The sequence below is a fragment of the Mytilus trossulus genome, chromosome 10, assembly GCF_036588685.1.
Source record: "Mytilus trossulus isolate FHL-02 chromosome 10, PNRI_Mtr1.1.1.hap1, whole genome shotgun sequence".
Lineage (NCBI taxonomy): Eukaryota > Metazoa > Mollusca > Bivalvia > Mytilida > Mytilidae > Mytilus > Mytilus trossulus.
Genome location: NC_086382.1, coordinates 15,288,836 through 15,311,653, shown reverse-complemented (window position 1 = coordinate 15,311,653; position 22,818 = coordinate 15,288,836). Strand labels below are relative to the sequence as shown.

The 22,818-nt window shown below is 31.9% G+C and overlaps 1 protein-coding gene across 3 annotated transcripts; it reads right to left on the bottom strand.

Moving 5' to 3' along the window:
• Window positions 1-669: 669 nt before the first annotated feature.
• Window positions 670-20,786, bottom strand: LOC134686911 (procathepsin L-like). 3 transcript variants are annotated; one of them, XM_063546750.1, is made up of 10 exons: window positions 20,628-20,786; window positions 15,530-15,752; window positions 14,127-14,269; window positions 13,236-13,391; window positions 5,690-5,722; window positions 4,960-5,151; window positions 4,262-4,427; window positions 3,568-3,676; window positions 3,109-3,208; window positions 670-2,059 (listed from the first exon to the last, which is right to left on the bottom strand). In XM_063546750.1, the coding sequence occupies exons 2-9, from the start codon at window positions 15,726-15,728 to the stop codon at window positions 3,109-3,111; spliced, it is 1,098 nt and encodes a 365-aa protein (XP_063402820.1). In that variant the 5' UTR covers window positions 15,729-15,752; window positions 20,628-20,786; the 3' UTR covers window positions 670-2,059. The 3 variants fall into 3 exon arrangements, with proteins under 3 accessions (XP_063402820.1, XP_063402822.1, XP_063402821.1); XM_063546752.1 differs by lacking the exon at window positions 20,628-20,786 and adding an exon at window positions 16,155-16,286; XM_063546751.1 differs by lacking the exon at window positions 20,628-20,786 and adding an exon at window positions 16,141-16,267.
• Between the last annotated feature and the right edge of the window lie 2,032 nt (window positions 20,787-22,818).

Below are 22,818 nucleotides of genomic sequence, written 5' to 3'. Positions count from 1 at the left end.
TGGAAATTACTCAGATCTACTCTGGATTCATTTATATTGTTGGTACACATTTTCATGAATTAAGCATCAATTGTAATATCTGGAATATTGACTGATTTTACAAAAGACTGCATATATGGTAAGCATGGTAAGCCTATAAAAATGCTGAACCTTGGAATCAACAATCATTGGTATTCAATAAATAATAATGAAGCCATGGAACTCACTTATATTGCATCAGTACTGTGCAATGTATGGTTGATATTTTGGTGTTTTAACGCCTCTTTTTAGCACCGCATTGAGACTATTTCATGGCAGCTAGTTTTTAATGGTGGAGGATGCCGGAATACCAGGAGAAAACCACTGACAATAATAAATTGTACCAACTTCATACGGTATTGAGCAAAAGACATTCTAGTACTGTGGATTCATTTATTTTTGTGAGCATCAATTTTCCTGGATTGCTGAAAACTAGCATATTTGTGGATATTTGATTTCGTTGTTTTGCCAAGGTCTGTATACAAAGCCAATTGAAAATATGTTATTCGTTGAACATTTGAATTGGTGGTTCCCCTGTATCAACGAAACCCATGAAAATTGGTATCCAACAAATATCAATGAATCCACAGTAACTTATGATCATTGCTCCATTAAATACAAAATATGCAAAATAACAAATAAAACTTGTTGAAAAAAAGAACATTTATTATGAGATTTCTTATCATAAATACAAAATTTAACACATATCAGATAATGACAACAAATTGTCCAATATTATATAATAAATCAATGAATTACAATGATTCTTGTTTTTATAGAGTTGCTAATGAATAATTCATAGATGAAATAACACAAAAATCACAAATTTAAGGCATAACCAAAACCAAAGCTGCATATTTGATTGAAAATCGGAATGGGAAAAGAGAAAATCCCTCTATTAAAGGAGAAAACATTTTATACTTACATTGTAAGATAAATATCAACTAACAGATGTTTCAATTAAATTGACACTCAATATGAATGATCTCTATTCTAAATTTCCTTCATATTAAAATTGTTTGATTAATACAATTAAAATTTAATACTAAATCAATTTTTCAAATAAAAAACAAAATATTTTTCTTATCTAGAGTAAAAGTAACTGATTATCTCCCTTAGCAGATCATGTAGATTTTAGGTGACAGTGATACTTCTGGTAGGATTTCAGATCCAAGTTTACATCATTTATAAACATGTAGAATTGTTTATTATAAACATTTAGTGCTCTTTAGTACTCTCATATAAAGTTTATGCAAAAACAAATTTATTGTTATTGTGCGTTTCAAATATTATGTCCAAGTTAAGTTTTTATATCAAGTCTTAGATCTTAAAAATGAGATTCACACAAAAATTGGAGAAACAAATTCTGAATAAGATTTTAGTTTTTAAAAAGTAAGCAAAATTATCCTTCTCAGATCAATTTTAGAAATTCAAAAAAATAATAAAATATTCAGAAACAAGTATATCTAACATATACACATTCAAGTTAATCAATCGTTTAATATCACATTTAACACCGGTTTATGTATAAAGGATCAATACAGATTGTCTGAATAAACACAAAACAGTTTCAATGTGACAATTAAATACTGTCTTCAAATATGAAAAACATATTCTGACAACCAAATAGAATTACTCCATTAATACAAAAAAAGATATAGTATGGTTTTATTTTTCATGTAAAAAATTCAACCTGGATATATGTCGGCAGTAAAAAATGTATACAAAAAATCTGGCTACTTCAGTTGTGACTTTGTAGGTTGAAACTATGTCAACTCTCTAACACTGGAATGTTTGACATTCTATTTACAATATCTACATTTGTAAAAAAAATTAACTTGCATATCAAAATTGTTTTATATTGTGAAAAATATTTCTTTTGTAAGTTATGGTTTTTCCTGATAATGTTTATAACAATTAAAATATTGGATAATGCTTGGTAAATTCTACGTAGTTTTTTCACATACAAATTAGTACAGATGTTGAGTATATGAAAGATTCTGGTTTTACTGATCCTCTGTTTTCTGTTCGAGTTCCAAACCTGTGAAATAAATAAAATTTTATAAAACAGTATAAATTAAGATCCATGACTGAAAATAAGATAAATAAAAAATCTCTTTTTATTAGTAAGTAAAAAAGTTTCATCTGTTTTGAAATGTAAACGTTGAAAACAAATTTCGGTTCCTCACCCAGTTTTGTGTATGTATAAATTTTATGGTAAACTTAATCTTCACAACCTTTTTCCATCAGAGGAGAATTTAGAAGATCAGCCCCACTTTTCATGGGGCTTCATATGCCTATAAATGTTTAATGCATAGACTTTTTACAAGCCCCCCCCCCCTTTCCCTAATGTTATGGTGTTGGGCATACCCGTTTTTTAATCCTGAATCCACAAAAGCTTATAGTTACACATTTTTAACTATACCAGCAGCAGTTACGCAACTCAATTTTTAACAAATAATAACTAAGAAAAATTTGTGCCCACCCCCAACTAAATTAATAAAATTTGTGTACAACTCAATTAATAAAATTTGTGTCCAACTCAATTAATAATAAAATTTGTGACCAACTCAATTAATAATAAAATTTGTGGTGTAAAATTTAAAGTATCTAAAATTCTTCTATAGATATAAACAAAATAAGCTGTTTTAATGAAATATACATTTGTATATTGCATAAATTAATAGAGATAATTGTTTAACTTGCTGGTCTAACATGAGTAAGGTTCAGTATATTTGACTTGATCGAGTACCAATTTGTTCGCTAAAGAAGAACATTTTGCACTCATTGTTGTCGTATTAACTGCATACAGAATTTAGATATCTACAAATCATCTCAAGTTGAGATTCTCAACTATAAAACACATATCAAATTTTTGTTGATATATATATATGTATTACGGATAACAAATGTGTAAAGTTGTGTGATTAGAGAACAACATGTAGATGTCAGCATATATTCAGGAAAATTCAGCTATGGGGAACTCTTAGCTAGGAATGTCACAGTATATACCCTGTCTGAGACCTGAATATAAACTAAGTTTATACCAAGATAACCTTTCTGCCAGTAATAAGATAGTTAATTACTTACTTAAACAAGTGGATAACTGGCCTGTGTAGCTATACCGCACTGGTTATCCTTATTTCTGGTCATTTTCACGTATCCTTGGTCACCCCATGTTTCACCCCAGCTGTAAAAAATATTATTCAAATAAGTTTTTCATAAAAAATGAATATTTTTGTAAATTTTTAAATGATGGAAAAAAGTGTGTTATGTTCTATTAATGACATTTTACAGAAGAGATATTTTACACTGTTTGGGCAACTGCCATAATCTTTACTCAGTGCTTAAAGTAAATAATTTGCACTTGAAACAACAAATCATGTGCAGTAAATCATTCAACACAGGACATGAAAAGTGTAAAATTGTAACCAATTTCTATATACGTAAAAATATACTATATAGAGCCAGTGGCAACAACAGCAAAATCCACACATATATAGGACAAATTTCTTTAAATCCCGACAGAAAATCTTTTACTTAACGTACCTATTTTTAACAAGCCAGTAATCATTTCCACTATCATCAGTACCATAGCCTATACATAATACTCCATGGTCTAATTGTTTACTACTGCATTCTTCTTCATCATATACACCTATAAATAATATTATTTTCATGTTTACAACAAATTAGGTAAAAAAAATCTTTTTTTTTAATTATGAAGTATTACATGCATTACATAAAATTAAATCAGGTTATATATTTAAACAGAAGACAGATTTTATGATTGAATAATCTTTGCTTATTAAGATTCAAATTGTACAACAAATGAATATCTAATAAATGAAAATTTTAAGAATTGTAAGTGCATTATTTGTGATTTGATATTTTTGGAATTACTATGAAATTATATACACATGAGTTCATCGAAAATAACACAAGTACTCACGAAAAGTATTGGACTGACAGAGTGATTACAGTGACTAATGGCATTGTTGTAAAGTTAGTAATAAATTCAAAATTTGTTCCAAATATAAAATAGCTGAGTTGCTTCGAAAAGTAACATTTTGACAGAGGTGAATGAGAAATTCCTTTCCTTCAAAGGGAGCATGAATTACTGTTTTTGTGCATGTTTGATAATAATTTCTCTTGTAATTTGTTCAATCTTAATATTCAATTTGTGTATATTAAATTCTTCTATGAACAGAAATAATATCTACCACAGAAAACAATTGCTTACCTCCTTTGTAAAGTTGGAATGATTGATGGCTGGCATCTATAGCCACAGAAATAGGACCAACGGAAGCTGAAGCTTTCTTGAGGTCAGATTCACTTCCACTTTCTACATCAACAAATCCTGTATCTGAGGCAACAGTTTCACTGGCATCAAAATCACATTTATGTTGCTGTAAACATAATATCAATATTGAATCTTTCTATTATGATGACTTAAAAGTGAAAGCAATTCGCCTATTAAGAATCTAATGCTTTCTGGGTAATAGTTTCAAAAGCGTATCACAAAACATTGTGATTGGATTAAAATGTTCTTAACAATGGAAATTCAACCAATGACATAACATTATTTTCATTTTGGCATACAAACAATGACCCATAGTCCTTTAGATTCTGAAAAGGCAAATTATATGTATTTTTGATACTAATTGATTTAAATTGTTTTGCCTTTCCCTGAAATATACAACTGTTTTGTTTTCTGAGCTCAATAAATGATATTCTACTTTTAGGCTACGAGTATGGCTGAAGAGGTTGAAGAATATAATGGACACATAATTGTTACGTGTATTTGGTTTTTTTTAAATTTTTACCCACAGTCAAAAATCTCTCAAAAAAAGTAATCATCTTTTTGCAAGTTAAGTTTGTTTAAAAAAAAGTCTATAAATAATTTTAGTGTTATGATTGTCAAATAATTAACAAACAAACCTTAGCTGTGTATGGATAGTCATCTTCAGTTTCTAATCCACCAACAGCTTTGATGTATTTGAATGCGTCATCCATTAAACCACCATTACAACCTTCGTTTCCATAGTCACCAGAACAGTCAACCAATTGCTGCTCACTGAGAGAAAGTAATTTACCTGACTTTCTAAAATGTTGTCCTTCCAAGGCACCAGTCTGTTAAGTTAAAATAATAAAACATTGACTCAAAATGATTAACTTTTAAAAACGTTTATGCAAACATAAAGGAAGAGTAATTATCTGATCATTAACTTTACTACAGATTCCCTGACACCTGTGGTTTGCAATTTTAGAACATTTTCTGTGGAACAATTCAGTTTTCTCTAATATATATGATTCTTTTTCAAATTTTGATCCACAAGGTATTCTCGGGCTATTTATTGTTTATGTTAACTTATCTTGTGCTTTTTATTCAAAACCAAGTAAACAATGGTAAATATAGTATGCAATTTTTTTTATCAAACAGTAATGAGAAGATGAAATATTTTTGAGTGTATACTGGGTTGCTGCCTTGTAAACATCCACCACTGAATTTTTTTATTCATATCCTGAATCAATATTTATTGAAATCATGATCAATTTTTGGTATCTTCAGTAGTTATTAGTAAAAGTTTATAAACAATTGACATTTTTTTCACATCCAAAATAATTAAAACCCTACACGATGTTATTAAAGGGAAGTAACTTTACTTACTGTACTGAATGACCAACATGAACCACACTGTCCCTGGAAATACAAAGATTAATCACTTATTATTAAAATATTTAAAACAACTTTTATTGCAAATATAAACTAGAGGCTCTAAAGAGCCTGTGTCGCTCACCTTGGTCTATGTGCATATTAAACAAAGGACACAAATGGATTCATGACAAAATTGTATTTTGGTGATGGTGATGTGTTTGAAGTTCTTACTTTACTGAACGTTCTTGCTTCTTACAATTATATCTATAATGAACCTTGCCTATTAGTAACAGAGAAAAATATTTGGTAAAAATTTACATAAATTTACCCAATTAATGAAAATTGTTAAAAATTGACTATAAAGGGCAATAACTCCTTAAGGGGTCAATTGACCATTTAGGTCATGTTGACTTATTTGTAGATCTTACTTTGCTGAACATTATTGCTGTTTCGATTTATCTCTATCTATAATAGTATTCAAGATAATAACCAACTAGAGGCTCTAAAGAGCCTGTGTCGCTCACCTTGGTCTATGTGCATATTAAACAAAGGACACAAATGGATTCATGACAAAATTGTATTTTGGTGATTGTGATGTGTTTGAAGTTCTTACTTTACTGAACGTTCTTGCTTCTTACAATTATATCTATAATGAACCTTGCCCATTAGTAACAGAGAAAAATATTTGGTAAAAATTTACATAAAATTACCGAATTAATGAAAATTGTTAAAAATTGACTATAAAGGGCAATAACTCCTTAAGGGGTCAATTGACCATTTAGGTCATGTTGACTTATTTGTAGATCTTACTTTGCTGAACATTATTGCTGTTTACAGTTTATCTCTATCTATAATAGTATTCAAGATAATGACCAAAAACGGCAAAATTTCTTTAAAAATTACCAATTGGAGGGCAGCAAGCCAACAACAGATTGTCCAATTCATCTGAAAATTTCAGGGCAAATAGATATTGACTTGATTAACATTTTAACTTCTTGTCAGATTTGCTCTAAATGCTTTGGTTTCAGAGTTATAAGCCAAAATCTACATTTTACCCCTGTTCTATTTTTAGCCGTGGCGTCCATCTTGGTTGAATGGCCAGGTCATCGGACACAATTTTCAAACTAGATACCCCAAAGATGATTGTGGCCAAGTTTGGATTAATTTGGCTCAGTAGTTTCAGAGGAGAAGATTTTTTGTAAAAGATTACTTAGATTTATGAAAAATGGTTAAAAGTTGACTATAAAGGGCAATAACTCCTAAAGGGGTCAACTGACCATTTCGGTCATGTTGACTTATTTGTAAATCTAACTTTGCTGAACATTATTGATGTTTACAGTTTATTTCTATCTATAATAATATTCAAGATAATAACCAAAAACAGCAAAATTTCCTCAAAATTACCAATTCAGGGGCAGCAACCCAACAACAGGTTGACCGATTCATCTGAAAATTTCAGGGCAGATAGATCTTGACCTGATAAACATTTTTATCCCATGTCAAATTTCCTCAAAATGCTTTGGTTTTTGAGTTATAAGCCAAAAACTGCATTTTACCCCTATGTTCTATTTTTAGCAGTGGCGGCCATCTTGGTTGGTTGACCGGGTCAAGCCACACATTTTTTAAACTAGATACCCCAAAGATGATTGTGGCCAAGTTTGGATTAATTTGGCTCAGTAGTTTCAGAGGAGAAGATTTTTGTAAAAGATTACTTAGATTTATGAAAAATTTGTAAGGGTTCCGCGGAACCCAGTGTCTCGCCTACTTTTGCTGTAAATGGCAGGCTCAACAAAAAATGAGGAAAAAAATCAATAAAAAAATTCCTCTTGATACTATCTTTTGATTGTAAGAAGCTTCTGTCCAAGTTTGGTAAAAATCTAGGATAGTTAATGAATCTAATAAATGTTTGAAAACTTAAACTGCCGACTGTATGTAATGTTAACTGGAAGAAAATCTAAGTCCATTTAAAAGTAAAATACAGAAAAAATGGAGTTATCTTTTTACAATATTTACTTCTGGATACTATCTTATGGTCATAAATAAGCTTCTGTCCAAGATTGGTACAAACCCAGGATAGTTTAAGAAAGTTATTAAAATTTTAAAAACTTTAACCACAGAGTGAATGTAATGTTTCCCTGCAGAAAAACTAAGTCCATTTAAAAGTAAAATACGGAAAAAATGGATTTATTTTTTTACAAAATTTATTTCTGGATACTATCTTATGATCATAAACAAGCTTCTGTCCAAGTTTGGTAGAAATCCAGTATAGTTTAAGAAAGTTATTAAAATTCTAAAAACTTTAACCACAGAGTGAATGTAATGTTTCCCCGCAGAAAAAACTAAGTCCATTTATAAGTAAAATACGGAAAAAATGGAATTTTATTTTTACAAAATTTACTTCTGGATACTATCTTATGATCATAAACAAGCTTCTGTCCAAGTTTGGTAGAAATCCAGTATAGTTTAAGAAAGTAATTAAAATTTCAAAAACTTTAACCACAGAGTGAATATTTGTGGACGCCGCCGCCGACGACGCCGACGGAAAGTAGGATCGCTTAGTCTCGCTTTTTCGACTAAAGTCGAAGGCTCGACAAAAATGGTTAAAAATTGACTATAAAGGGCAATAACTCCTAAAGGGGTCAACTGACCATTTCGGTCATGTTGACTTATTTGTAAATCTAACTTTGCTGAATATTATTGCTGTTTATAGTTTATCTCTATCTATAATAATATTCAAGATAATAACCAACCAGATGCTCCGCAGGGCGTAGCTTTATACGACCGCAGAGGTTGAACCCTGAACGGTTGGGGCAAGTATGGACACAACATTCAAGCTGGATTCAGCTCTAAATTTGGATTGTGATTAAATAGTTGACACAGCATAGGTTTCTGACACAGAATGAATGTTTTCTAATGAACTTAAAATTTTTGTTTTCTCTTAGAGCAATTCACTATGCTGTTGAATATTAATCCCTCAAAAAGATGTTTGAAGAAATTTTCATTCTAATTATGAAATTTCATTTCAAATGAGAAAATTGAACCCAATTTTTTTAATCACATCCCTCTTTCCCTTATTCCAAATTAATCTCAATTAAATTTCTAATGGAGTTTGCAACAATAACTACTCATTTAAATACATCATAAAATATTAAGATGTAAAAAAACTGCTTGTTATCACTGAATGGTAAAGATTATTTTAATTTATCAGTTGGTAGTAAAAAGTGAATATACATTGTATATAACAAAGATTTGAGTTGAGCTGGACAAAGAAAGATAACTCCAATTAAAAAAAAATATTGCTATTTCACAATATTGTGCAATTAGATATTTCTTGCTTACTATTCTGGACAAAGAAAGATAACTCTAATTAAAAAAAAATATTGCTATTTCACAATATTGTGCAATTAGATATTTCTTGCCATTGTGCAATACTGTGCAATTGAAAAGACTTGCTATTGCACAATACTTAATATAATATTTTAGATCCTGATTGGGACCAACTTGAAAACTGGGCCCATAATCAAAAATCTAAGTACATGTTTGGATTCAGCATATCAAAGAACCCCAAGATTTCAATTTTTGTTAAAATCAAACTAAGTTTAATTTTGGACCCTTTGGACTTTAATGTAGACCAATTTGAAAACAGGACCAAAAATGAAGAATCTACATACGGCAGATTTTACAATAAGAAGGAATTGTTGTTTTTTTGTATCCATCAAAAAAGCAATTGCTGAAACTGTGAAACAGACTGTGTAATGGAGTAATGCATTATGTTATTGAATAAAATGTGTCTTTCTGAGTAAATAAAAATAAAAATTACTCTGTGTTTGTGTTTTTTGTTAGAATTAGAGGGTTTTTAATTTCAAAATATTGGACATGGAATAGACATCATGACCTACTTTACTGACATCCAGCTTATTTGGAGTGGAATTTTGAAGTATTATTTATAAGTGGAGCCTAATAACATGGACTTATATTTTAATAAAAAGTCTTCTTTTGTGTTTCAATCATAACTTTAAGGCAGATTTTTATTGGTAAAGGCTAAAAAAGGTAATTAAATAATATTGTTGCTAACGTCACGTCTTTTCCGTCCATTGTGGTATGTCACGATCGCAATTTTCTTGTTGGTTCTCAGACAGCCCATTGAAGTTATTTTTATCCCTGGTTTTATAAATAATTGAAAATAGCAATCATATTAAATTTCGATGACGTAAGGGGGTCAAAGGACTTGAGGAATCAATATCATTGGCTGTTTTATTTTTTGCGAACGTTACTGCTCGAGGTTTCCGTCCAAATCAGTGTCACGTGAGCAACATATATTTAGATCTGTAACTCTCCTGTGTAGGAGTTACGATATCGCCCTTTGCAGAAATAGATTCAGAGTCAGTTCCTTCACATGATGGGGAAGCAAAGAAGGTAAGTTGTATGTAATATCGTTACAAGAGGACCTTAAATATATTCCGTCCATCAAAAAGACGTTCGCAACAAAACGTAATGTCATGATAGTAGATGTTGCTAATGTTACTATTACGAATTGGTTTCTTGTGGATTCATTTGATATAAAGTACACCTGCAAATGACATTCTGTATATTTAGAAATTCTAAACCAGACTGTACAATTTTATTACTCCAGGCATATATTAAACATCACTGTGTGCATACATTTTAACTTTTAAAGATGTTGTTGCTCATGTGACATGTCCCAATGTCGCTAACGTTACTAATTTATGTCTCCGTCACGTTAGCAACATGAAAGTAGGAGACAGAACACAATACTGTAAAATCTGCCATACACAGTTAGATTTGGCATATCAAAGAACCCCATTTATTCAATTTTTAATGAAATCAAACAATGTTTAATTTTGGACCCCGATTTGGACCAACTTGAAAACTGGGCCAATAATCAAGAATCTAAATACATTTTTAGATTCAGCATATCAAAGAACCAAACCGATTAATTTTTTGTCAAAATCAAACTAAGTTTAATTTTGGACCCTTTGGACCTTAATGTAGACCAATTTGAAAATGGGACCAAAAGTTAAGAATCTACATACAAAGTTAGATTCCGCACATCAAAGAACCCCAATTATTCAATTCTTGATGAAATCAAACAAAGTTTAATTTTGGACCCTTTGGGCCCCTTTTTCCTAAACTGTTAGAACCAAAACTCCCAAAATCGATACCAACCTTCCTTTTATGGTCATAAACCTTGTGTTTAAATTTCATAGATTTCTATTTACTTATACTAAAGTTATGGTGCGAAAACCAAGAAAAATGCTTATTTGGGTCCCTTTTTGGCCCCTTATTCCTAAACTGTTGGGACCTAAACTCCCAAAATCAATACCAACCTTCCTTTTGTGGTCATAAACATTGTGTTTAAATTTCATTGATTTCTATTAACTTAAACTAAAGTTATTGTGCGAAAACCAAGAATAATGCTTATTTGGGCCCTTTTTTGGCCCCTAATTCCTAAACTGTTGAAACCAAAACTCCCAAAATCAATCCCAACCTTACTTTTGTGGTCATAAACCTTGTGTCAAAATTTCATAGATTTCTATTGACTTTAACTAAAGTTATAATGCGAAAACCAAGAAAATGCTTATTTGGGCCCTTTTTGGCCCCTAATTCCTAAAATGTTGGGACCAAAACTCCCAAAATCAATACCAACCTTCCTTTTGTGGTTATAAACCTTGTGTTAAAATTTCATAGATTTCTATTCACTTTTACTAAAGTTAGAGTGCGAAAACTAAAAGTATTCGGACGACGACGACGCCAACGTGATAGCAATATACGACGAAATTTTTTTCAAAATTTGCGGTCGTATAAAAACAGCAAAATTTCCTCAAAATTACCAATTCAGGGGCAGCAACCCAACAACAGGTTGACCGATTCATCTGAAAATTTCAGGGCAGATAGATCTTGACCTGATAAACATTTTTACCCCCATGTCAGATTTCCTCTAAATGCTTTGGTTTTTGAGTTATAAGCCAAAAACTGCATTTTACCCCTATGTTCTATTTTTAGCCGTGGCGGCCATCTTGGTTGGATGACCGGGTCACGCCACACATTTTTTAAACTAGATACCCCAATGATGATTGTGGCCAAGTTTGGTTTGATTTGGCCCAGTAGTTTCAGAGGAGAAGATTTTTGTAAAAGCTAACGCCGGACGCCGGACGCCAAGTGATGAGAAAAGCTCACTTGGCCCTTTGGGCCAGGTGAGCTAAAAACGGCAAAATTTCTTTAAAAATTACCAATTGGAGGGCAGCAAGCCAACAACCGATTGTCCAATTCATCTGAAAATTTCAGGGCAGATAGATATTGACCTGATTAACATTTTTATCCCTGTCAAATTTCCTCAAAATGCTTTGGTTTTTGAGTTATAAGCCAAAAACTGCATTTTACCCCTATGTTCTATTTTTAGCCGTGGCGGCCATCTTGGTTGGTTGACCGGGTCACGCCACACATTTTTTAAACTAGATACCCCAAAGATGATTGTGGCCAAGTTTGGATTAATTTGGCTCAGTAGTTTCAGAGGAGAAGATTTTTGTAAAAGATTACTTAGATTTATGAAAAATGGTTAAAAATTGACTATAAAGGGCAATAACTCCTAAAGGGGTCAACTGACCATTTCGGTCATGTTGACTTATTTGTAAATCTAACTTTGCTGAACATTATTACTGTTTACAGTTTATCTCTATCTATAATAATATTCAAGATAATAACCAAAAACAGCAAAATTTCCTCAAAATTACCAATTCAGGGGCAGCAACCCAACAACAGGTTAACCGATTCATCTGAAAATTTCAGGGCAGATAGATCTTGACCTGATAAACATTTTTACCCCCCATGTCAGATTTCCTCAAAATGCTTTGGTTTTTGAGTAATAAGCCAAAAACTGCATTTTACCCCTATGTTCTATTTTTAGCCGTGGCGGCCATCTTGGTTGGATGACTGGGTCACGCCACACATTTTTTAAACTAGATACCCCAATGATGATTGTGGCCAAGTTTGGTTTGATTTGGCCCAGTAGTTTCAGAGGAGAAGATTTTTGTAAAAGCTAACACCGGACGACGACGGACGACGGACGCCAAGTGATGAGAAAAGCTCACTTGGCCCTTTGGGCCAGGTGAGCTAATAATCAAATCAAACTTTTATTCTCTGAGTTTGTTTTCTAGTATTCTGATTCATATTTGTGAGGCATAAAAAAGGCAAAAAAAAATCATTATTCCATATCTGGGGAATTTTGTTTTTTAACAGCCACAATTAATAGTAACAATTTCCTAATTACATTCTCAAACAACCAAGCTCCAACATTGGTAGATACTATTTATTCTGCTAAATCTTTCTTCACTTGGAATTTTTTAATTAAAAGCATGTACTTTGTGAACCAAAACTTCTTTCAAGTTGAACATAAATTCTTGTTAGTTATAATAAATATATTATATTTTATTTTATTTCAATGAATTTTATTTTGTTTTATCATTTCTAAAGAAAATGACACAAATTACAAAGCAACTACATATATTGTCATACCAATTAACCAACAAACATATCTTACCTGATTTTTGACTGGTGTTACATATCCTTTGTCTCTCCAATCTACATTCTCTGGTAAAACAGCATTAAGAGGGGGGAGGAACTTTGACCCTGTACTGGTTCTGTTGACTGTTTTCTTCACCTGGAATCCATGATGTTGCATATACTCCCAGTGTTCCTAGTAAAGAAAACATTATAATCCATAAATCATATTTAAAACATAGGCGGATCCAGGGGGAAGGGCCTGCCCCCCCCCTTTCGAGGAAAACATTTGGTTGATTATGTAGGGAATCATTGAAGCATGACTGGAGCCCCCCCCCCCTTTAGGTCAGTCAGCGGGCCCCCACTTAGGAAAAGTTCTGGATACGCCACTGTAAAATGTACAACTTGGAGGAATTAATACTATTTGCTATGATTTTAAAACAAACACAGGTTTCCAGAATAAACATCTTGTACTGTATAACAACTGATGCCATATATATTTGACAACAATGTATATTATATTCAGCTGATAATGAAATGAATGAAAAATACTTCAAATAAAAATTGGTTAGTCGGTGTGTTTTTCTCTAAATAATTATGTTGAAACTACAGGATAAAACTGCACTTTTACATTGGGGCAATCAATGAATTTTCCTCTGTAATTTAAGGCTGTAAACTGGTATAATCTTTTTGTTTTAACAAGAATTCAGTCTGTTGCTGTTTGAACTTGTAGTTTCATTTTTTTTTTAAATCTATAATTATTATGGTACAAATCACTTTTGTATCTATTTTCTCACATAGTCAAAATGGTCAAATCTAGAGTACAAATGAACGAAACTGGTGTTCATTTTAAAATAAAAGATTAAACCGGGCTTTTTATGTAAATTGAATAAATTGAATAAAATATAAAATTAAGAGTTATCCCCCTTACCAAATCTGCAAACTGGTTTATTCCAAGATAATAAGACTTCTGACCAAGACTATATTGTTTGTTGTGTTCCTCAATTTTTAATGCATTCTTCTTGAAAACAGTTCTACGATATGTTTCTTCTTCAACTGTATGATAAGATTTACCTAAAAAAAAAAAACATTTTTCATTAATTTGTACCTGAAACAACTTTTTCATATACATTTTAATACCAATTTATATTTTCACAATTAAAAAAAAAAGCATCAACATGATCAATAGACAAATATATATATGTAAATGATTTTTTTTCTTCTTTCTCATTTTTCATTATTTCCAAGAAATGACTTTGCAGGGCTTGTATAAATCATCTCCTTTTTTTATACGGTGCATGTCAATGAAAAATTATCAAATTAAAGATATCTCACATGAGTCAATGCACTTTTCAAAAAATCTAACTAGCAATGTAAAATTGTTTGTCTGTGTGCTTTTCAGAAAATCTTGCACACACACACACACTTATGATTGTAAAGATACTCAAATATTTTTTAAAATCCTAATACTTAACCTGTATGCTTAAAAAAAGATATAAATAGAATGTGTTTTGGTATTTAATAATTCAAATGCCTCATGATTTTACAATGTATATGTTCAAATATTTTGACCTCAATTCTGTTTTTAAAGAACAAAGGTAAAAAGGAGATCAAGGTCGTACAAATTCAATGTAAATACATATTATGATATTATCAAAAAAGTAATTCCCCATTTTCATTTTCTGAAATTTTGTAAATCCAGAGGCAAAATGGAAAAAAACCTATATTCATTGGGTTATCATTAGTGTTAACCAATGAAGCCTTAACTTCCTGTTTTCCACATTAAACTAAATGTGATTATGTAAAGTAGGACTTCCTAAATAACCCTACTTATTAAGAAATAGATATAATGTGCTATATATTTGTACATAAATGGCCTGTACATTAATCATGTGCTTTTCACATGATGATTATGTATTGCTTATCCCATCACACACATATTGCTGAAAACTGGCACAAATAAAACATTCTTTTGAAGAAGTCCTACAGCATAAAATCAGAAGCCAATATATTCAATACACCACAGTAATAGTCAGTTCAACAAGCTGGTCTGTAAGTAGCTTTTCTGTTGGAGTGGTATATGAGTTAACAGTTTAATTTTTGGTAGTTAAAAGAAAAACCTAGGGACACTTCACTTCACTACAAAACTCTAAAACATTTAGTCTTGCCATAATAGCTAAGCTTAGCCTGAGCTGACATGAAAAATATTGATTTTTTGGTTGAAATTCTAACCATGTGGTATTATAGAGAGGGTGACATACATGTAGGGAACCTAGTTAGAATACATTTTCAAAACTTATTCAAATTTAAGTACATGTACCAAAATATACCTACTGTGTTCAAGTTTGAATTTTTCCCAGGATTTGTCATAAGGTTCAAATGATGTGACAACATGACCTTTGGGTGCTGTCACGGTCATTTTAACAGATGCTGGCTGAATGTCAAAATATCTTATAATGGAGTTCTGGTCCTGTGTCTGTGGTGCAGTAAATACAGTTGCTATGGCAACCAAAAGTATACATAGTCGAAGCATGGTAAGGCAATGGTTTTTTCACTCCTGCAATAAAATTAAAGTTATATATTATTTTGTCTCATAGTTAATTTTCTTTGGATAATGATTCACTGATATTATTATCATGCAAGCAAACAAATCAAAGTTAAAATCCCTTTAAAATCTAAGAGAATCTGAGATAGTAATGCATTTGTGTGTGATAATTGACAGCATGCCTTAGAATATAAATATGTAATATTACAACTCGTATATATATTTTTTTAAAACAACTTTTGAGAAGTCACAAGTTATCTTCGTCAATACAACCGAAAAATATACACAATTAAATGATTGAAGATGTACATGTCAAAAAGACAACTGAATAATTAAGATATCTTATGGTTAACATTAAAATATACAAATATCTATGAAATATTAGAAATTAATTAATTACTTAGTAAACTCTACCTTGACGACTTTACAGACTCACAGCTTATACTGATATATCTATCATCACTAAGATACCTATATATATTCAATGTATGTCAAGTATGTTCTCACTATGGATAATCATATACTTAAAACACTTATGAATAATAATTAGCATGTACAGATGTCACACAGTGATGCATAGAGAACTGTTTTAAGTCATATGACTTGTTTAATGATGGGGGTGTATCTCTTGTGACTTGTACAATGATTGGGGAGTGATGAAGTCTTGTGACTTGTACATAATGATTGACGAGGCCAACTCTCATCCTAATTATTTGATTAATGTAAATTCAGAAATCATTTATAATGCGAATGGATAAGTATCTCAATAATAAGAATTCACATTCTGACATGGACCTGTTTGCTGATTTTTTTCAAAATTACAAAATTGCAATAATTAAAGTATCATTTTGTTCATTCTTAGTAAATACACACATTTTTTTTTGAATTTACAGACTGACAGTAACACAAGACTATTGTGTAATTGATTGGTGTTTAACACCTATTTCAGCACGTTTATTTCAAGGCCACTGGTTTTTATTGGTGGAGGAAGTCAGAGTGCCCAGAACATCCTACCTTCAGCAGGAAAACTAACAATTCTCTAAATGTTTGACAGGCTAGTAATACCACCACTCTGCCACAGAGGCCCTAATTATTGTGTAAATAACACGCTTCAAAAATAAGTAATAGTAGTCAGATAATGGATTCTTTTAACAATCTCTTTATTTCAAACATATTTAAAAAATAAAATAAAAAAAACTATTTATGTATCATGATAATTTTGATTGATCCGACATATTCACATATTTACTGACATGACTGAGGATGTGAGAAAAAAGGACGGTGGATGGGCCATAGAGATGGCCTTCAAAGTTTGGAACCATGCTGGTTGTTTTATTACCCTATATATACATGTAGGATGAAGCCATAAAAATCATGGTGATTGGTTCAAGAATAGGAATCGGAAACATTAGTCTGAACCCTATCTGTAACACTTTGCCATCTGAACAAAATAATATAATTTGGCTTTGGACCATTGGAATATTTCCTTTCATTATTTCTCAAGTAGTCTAAAAATTATTCATTGCTAAATTTATGACCTTCTAAAGTTCAATATAGATCATATGTAATGTGTGTTAAACATTATACAAAATCTATTTACAGAATTTTAACCAATACAATAATATTTACCATTGTTGTCAGATTTAATCTAAAATCTATTGGAAACATGTGCTTATATTATATTGTGTCACATGCACCTCGAGAAAGTCATATGATACACCCTCCAACTAAATAATGAAATATTGATCACATAGTAATTCCTATAATCAAATGGGTTATTCTTAGAAAGCTAAAAATGTAATTTTCAGAAACACTTAATAATCAATAGCTATCCCAGGCTATAAATGTTCAAATTTCAATTATATACTGACCGACTTTAGAAACGCAACGCTAGATTATTTTTATGTTATTTTTGAATGAATGTGTCCCCGTCAAAAGCGATGACTGCATGTTACAAACACCAAAATATTTGTCAGACAGGTCAATAAATTCTGTCTGACATGTTTTGGGTTCTGTCTTACACCTTCTCGTTTTACATTTGTGCAACCCATTAATTGGTTTTGGCAATTATGAGGTTGGAACTTGAGGGCTTTTAAGGTTTTCCTTCAGTCGATTCTTTGGCATTCAGTTGATGGGAAACATTTATGGCATGAATCTTTACTCAATGGCACTCAGCAATTTGATTAGCAGTTGACGTTGCGGCCGTAAACATGTCTGCCAAATGATGTTGCGTAATCAAATTCTGTTGACGTTTCATCGTCACTAAACGTTTATCTGTTCATTGATTGCCAGCAACAAATCTTGTCTACTTGTATCGTTGTCGGAAGGACAATAGAACGAGTTTCTGAAGTCATACAGAATGGTTGCAGCACGTTTATGTTTTAATGTTTGCAGTATTCTTAAGGGGTAATTCAGTTTTTTTTTTCTCAGTCTTGGCAAAATGGAGATGCAACATTTTTAAACTGGTTTAAATGAGGCAAAGGATTGAAAGAACTGTTTCACAAAGCAAAACAACTGAAACAATCTTTCATGGATCCAAAATTTCGCTTGAAGAAATTCGTGCGACTTAAAAAATTCGGTATGTTCAATAACCACAGGTAAGTCAGATTTTGATTTTTTGTACGGAGAAAGAAGTATGATAAGCATGCAAATAAGTTGTTAGAAAATCAAACAAGGTTTGGTAAAAAAAAATCAACAAAATGAGTGTTGCGTTTCTAAAGTCGTTCAGTATATATATGTGCATTACAATTTAAAAGATGTGAAATATAGTCTCAATGGGTCATCCTTTAAACAGTATTATTTATGAAACTTTTCTTGCAGTATTAAAATAATGAAATACCAGAGGGTTCCTGATTCAAAATCCTGGGCTGAAAAAAACTAAATCCTGAGGTCCAGAATTAAAAGAAATTTAAATCCCAACATCACAAAATTTGAAAATCCCAAGAGGCTCAATCCTGAAATCCTGTGCTTAAAAACACCTGATCCCGACGTCTTGAAAAAGGTCTTGGCCCCTCATTAATGTAACAGACATTAGTCATACATTGTCATTAGCCACAAAAGGCATTTTCCCAACCCGGGAAAAGTGTGGGCACTGAAATCACGAAGAAAGGCAGATGGCTTTCATTTCATGAAAATGAAAGAAACCAAGGTTTTTTTTATTAAAATCAATGCTTTTGAATCAATGTGGACAAATGGTTGGAACCCCCACCCACCCCAAAAAAAATGGCTATTTCACCCCTGTATACCTTTATTTTTGTGTCAAAGTTGGATAATTTTTTTTTAATCTAAATCATGTTTTAAAAGAGAAAATAAAAATCAAACAAAAGCAACTATACACCCATTATTAAAGTTCATCATAACCTTTAAGCAAATATGGCCATATTTACACCACAAATTTTACTTTATAAGTAAAAACCTGTGTGTTGGAGCATGCAATTTTAATTTCAAATATTAAATACTTAATTAAAGATTGCATTAAGTATAGGTTATCAGGTTTTCTAAACAGTGGTAACAAAAAGCTGTAAGCCCCAATGTGAACCTTTTTGGCGAGCTAGAAAGTTTCATGGCTGATATTTTATGATACGATGAAAATCCAGTAATCTGTAAATCCTTCTTTAGCTGTTTGTTCTCCTTTCCTAAGGCAGGTCTACACAAGTTTGACAAAAGCAAGCTTGATAACATCTCCTCATACTTTGTGATATCGCTGATATCTGTTTCTGTATGTTACAGTGAGAGGGTTATCGCTATAGAACCAGGTTTAATCCACCATTTTCTACATTAGAAAAAACCCGTTCCAAGTCAGGAATATGACAGTTCTTGTCCATTTGTTTTTTGATTTTGCCATTTGATTATGGATTTTTTCTAATTGATTTTCCTCTAAGTTCAGTATTTTTGTGATTTTACTTTTTACACAGTGCAGGATCTAATAGTGGATTATGCCCACTGGAAGGAGAGCTGGTTGGTTAGTCCAACTGTTTGAGGGCAGCCTTGAAACCCTAAACAGTCTTTAGGCATGCAATATTCTCTTCCAGATGGTTTCACTGCACTATTGTTTTTGGAAAAAAAGAGTTATTTCAAAGGTAGAACATAGTCAGCTCTGATATTTCCTTTCGTTTTTGGAGAGGTGGATAATGCCTGCTCTACTCTCAAAGCAACAATACAAGAATTGTAGAGCGACTGATCAGGGTGATATAGCTATAGGCGCAAGGAAGGATGATTAAATGGTTATCAATATGACAAATGTTCGTCAGGAATTCAATACACCTTATCGCTATCGACCTGGCCGCTTGATGCACACAACAATCACTTTTCCATTATGGCGTCAGATGTTTTGTTTTATGACGTCAAAGTTTTACTGGAACCTGTGTGATATCCAGTAATGGCAGACAAATAGCGATAAGGTGTATTAAAATTAGTTTTTACACACCCATATTATCAAGGACTTATATAGATACGTCCCTGATATTATGAAGAAAAGAAAAGCGACACATTCCTGATGAGTGCCATACAAGTGTGCTTTCCTGACTACATTGTGCAAGTGTAGATTATGAAATATCTGGCCTGTTAGTGTCTGTGTATACATGTACATGGTATATTATTGTGTATTGGAAAAAATACACCATTCTATGAAACATATACAACTGTAAATTTACGTTTTTCTGTTCAAAATTAAACAGAAAATTAATAACTAGGCCTAGAGCCTGCAAAAACACTTTCTGCCAATTTGTGCCAGACCAAACTCTTTGGAAAAAAGAACTGCGAAGGATTATGTTATTGTTATGAAACACAAGAACTAGAACTTGACCCTCACAGTCACAGTTGGAATAAAAAGTGTGTTATATCTTTCTATTTTGAAATACAAACATATCTGTTAATTTATCTACTTACTATATGTGCGTTGTCTTTGTTCTTTTGTTACGTGTTGAATGAGCTCTACCTGTATGAGTGTCTACTGAGTTGTTGTCATATGATTTTGAATCATGTGATATGAATATCCGGGTTCCTCTTACGGCTACGCTTGATTAATCTTTTACGCAGTGTACTGGTACTAAATTAACATATTTATAAGCTGAAGTCTTTTATTTACTTTAACGGGAAGTTATTTAAAATATGTTATGACGTACTGGCACAACTTTTGTTTTGTTATTGTTTATCAGGGTATCTGTTTATCCTAATTTTACAATTCCTTAGTGACAGAGAAATTTATTTTGTAAAAATTTACAAAATTTACATAATTGTTAAAAAATGACTATTCAATTCAATTCAAAGCTTTATTTATAGTCGGCATGGTTCATAACAAATAAACATAACCTCTCTGAGCTTCTATAACCAACAAAAAAAGGGCAATTACTCCTATAAAAGGGATCAACTGACAATTATGGTTATGGATTTGTAGATCTTACTTTGCTGAACATTATTGCATTTTACCTCTATCTATAAAAATATTCAAAATGATAACCAAAAACGGTAAAATTTCCTTAAAAATTACCAATTTAGGGACAGCAATACAACAACCGGTTGTCTGATTCAACTAGAAATTTAAGGACAGATATATCTTGACTTGCTAAACAATTTACTATAGACAGATTTGCTCTAAATGCTTTGGTTTCAGAGTTATTAACCAAAATCTACATTTTACCCCTATGTTCTATGTTTAGCCATGGCAGCCGTCTTGTTTGGTTGGCCGGGTCACCCCACACATTTTTTAAACTAAATACTCCAATGTTGATTGGTGCCAAGTTTGCTAAATTTAGCCCACTCACTCGGCCAGTATAGTTTAAGAGGAGAAGATTTTTGTAAAAGATTACAAAAATTTACGAAAAATTGGTAAAATAGGAATAAAAAAGGGCAATAACTCCGTAAGGGATCAACTGACCATTTTGATCGTCACGGCTGACTTATTTGTAGATCTTACTTTGCTGAACATTATTGCTGCTTACAGTTTATCTCTATCTTTAATAATATTCAAGATAATAACCAAAGACGGCAAAATTTCCTTAACATTACCAATTTAGAGGCAGCAACCCATCAACCGGTTGTCCGATTCATCTGAAAATTTCAGGGCAGATAGATCTTGACTTCATAAACAATTTCACCTAAGTCAGATTGCTCTCAATGTTTTGGTTTCAGAGTAATAAGCAAAAATCTACATTTTACCCCGGGCGGGCCATGTTCTATGTAAAGCCATAGTGGCCATCTTGGTTGGTTGGCCGGGTCATCCCACACAATGACACAAATACCCAAATGATTGTGGCCAATTTTCGTTTAATTAGGCCCAGAAGTTTCAGAGGAGAAGATTTTTGTAAAAGTTAACGACGACGACGTCGGATATCAAGTGATGAGAAAAACTCACTTTGCTCTTTGAGGCAGGTGAGCTAAAAATGAAAAAGAATTTCTGATCTGATCATCGCCAGACCCTGTGCAGTCCGCTGTGCAGAGACATGCATGACATGTATGTACACAGTCAGAGATTGGCAACTCACAATGTATACATATACATGTCTCTGGAAATAATAAATTCGGAGCTAATTGATTAAATATATAAATATATATATAGCATAATTATGACATTGAAAATTAAAGAATTTATAAGTCGGGTTGATGTACAATGGCAGATCCAGAAATTTTCTAAAAGGAGGATGCACTGACTGCCAAAGATCGAGGGGCCCGATTTATAGTGATTCCCGAAATAACCAACTTAATTTTTCCAATAGAACTAAAGAGTTTACACACACACACACACACATATTTACAGATCCTCGTACAGATCAAACATTGTTGGGTTGATGTTTAGACGAGTTGTATATATATATAAAAATATGTAAAATTTTCTAAGTACAGTGACCGCGAGATGGTACGAAAGTCATCAAAAAGACTAAAGGGGTCAGATTTCGGAATTAGTCCACAATATCCACAAGAAGTGTTAGCCAAACGAAAAAAGTTAATACCGGTAATGTTGGAAAAACGAAAAGAAAAGAAGACTGCGTACTTGGTTGGAGACAAGTTATTCGTTGAGGGAGTTTTATACGATGAATAGGAATTAGCGGGGGATGATACAAATAAAAACAGAAAAGAAATC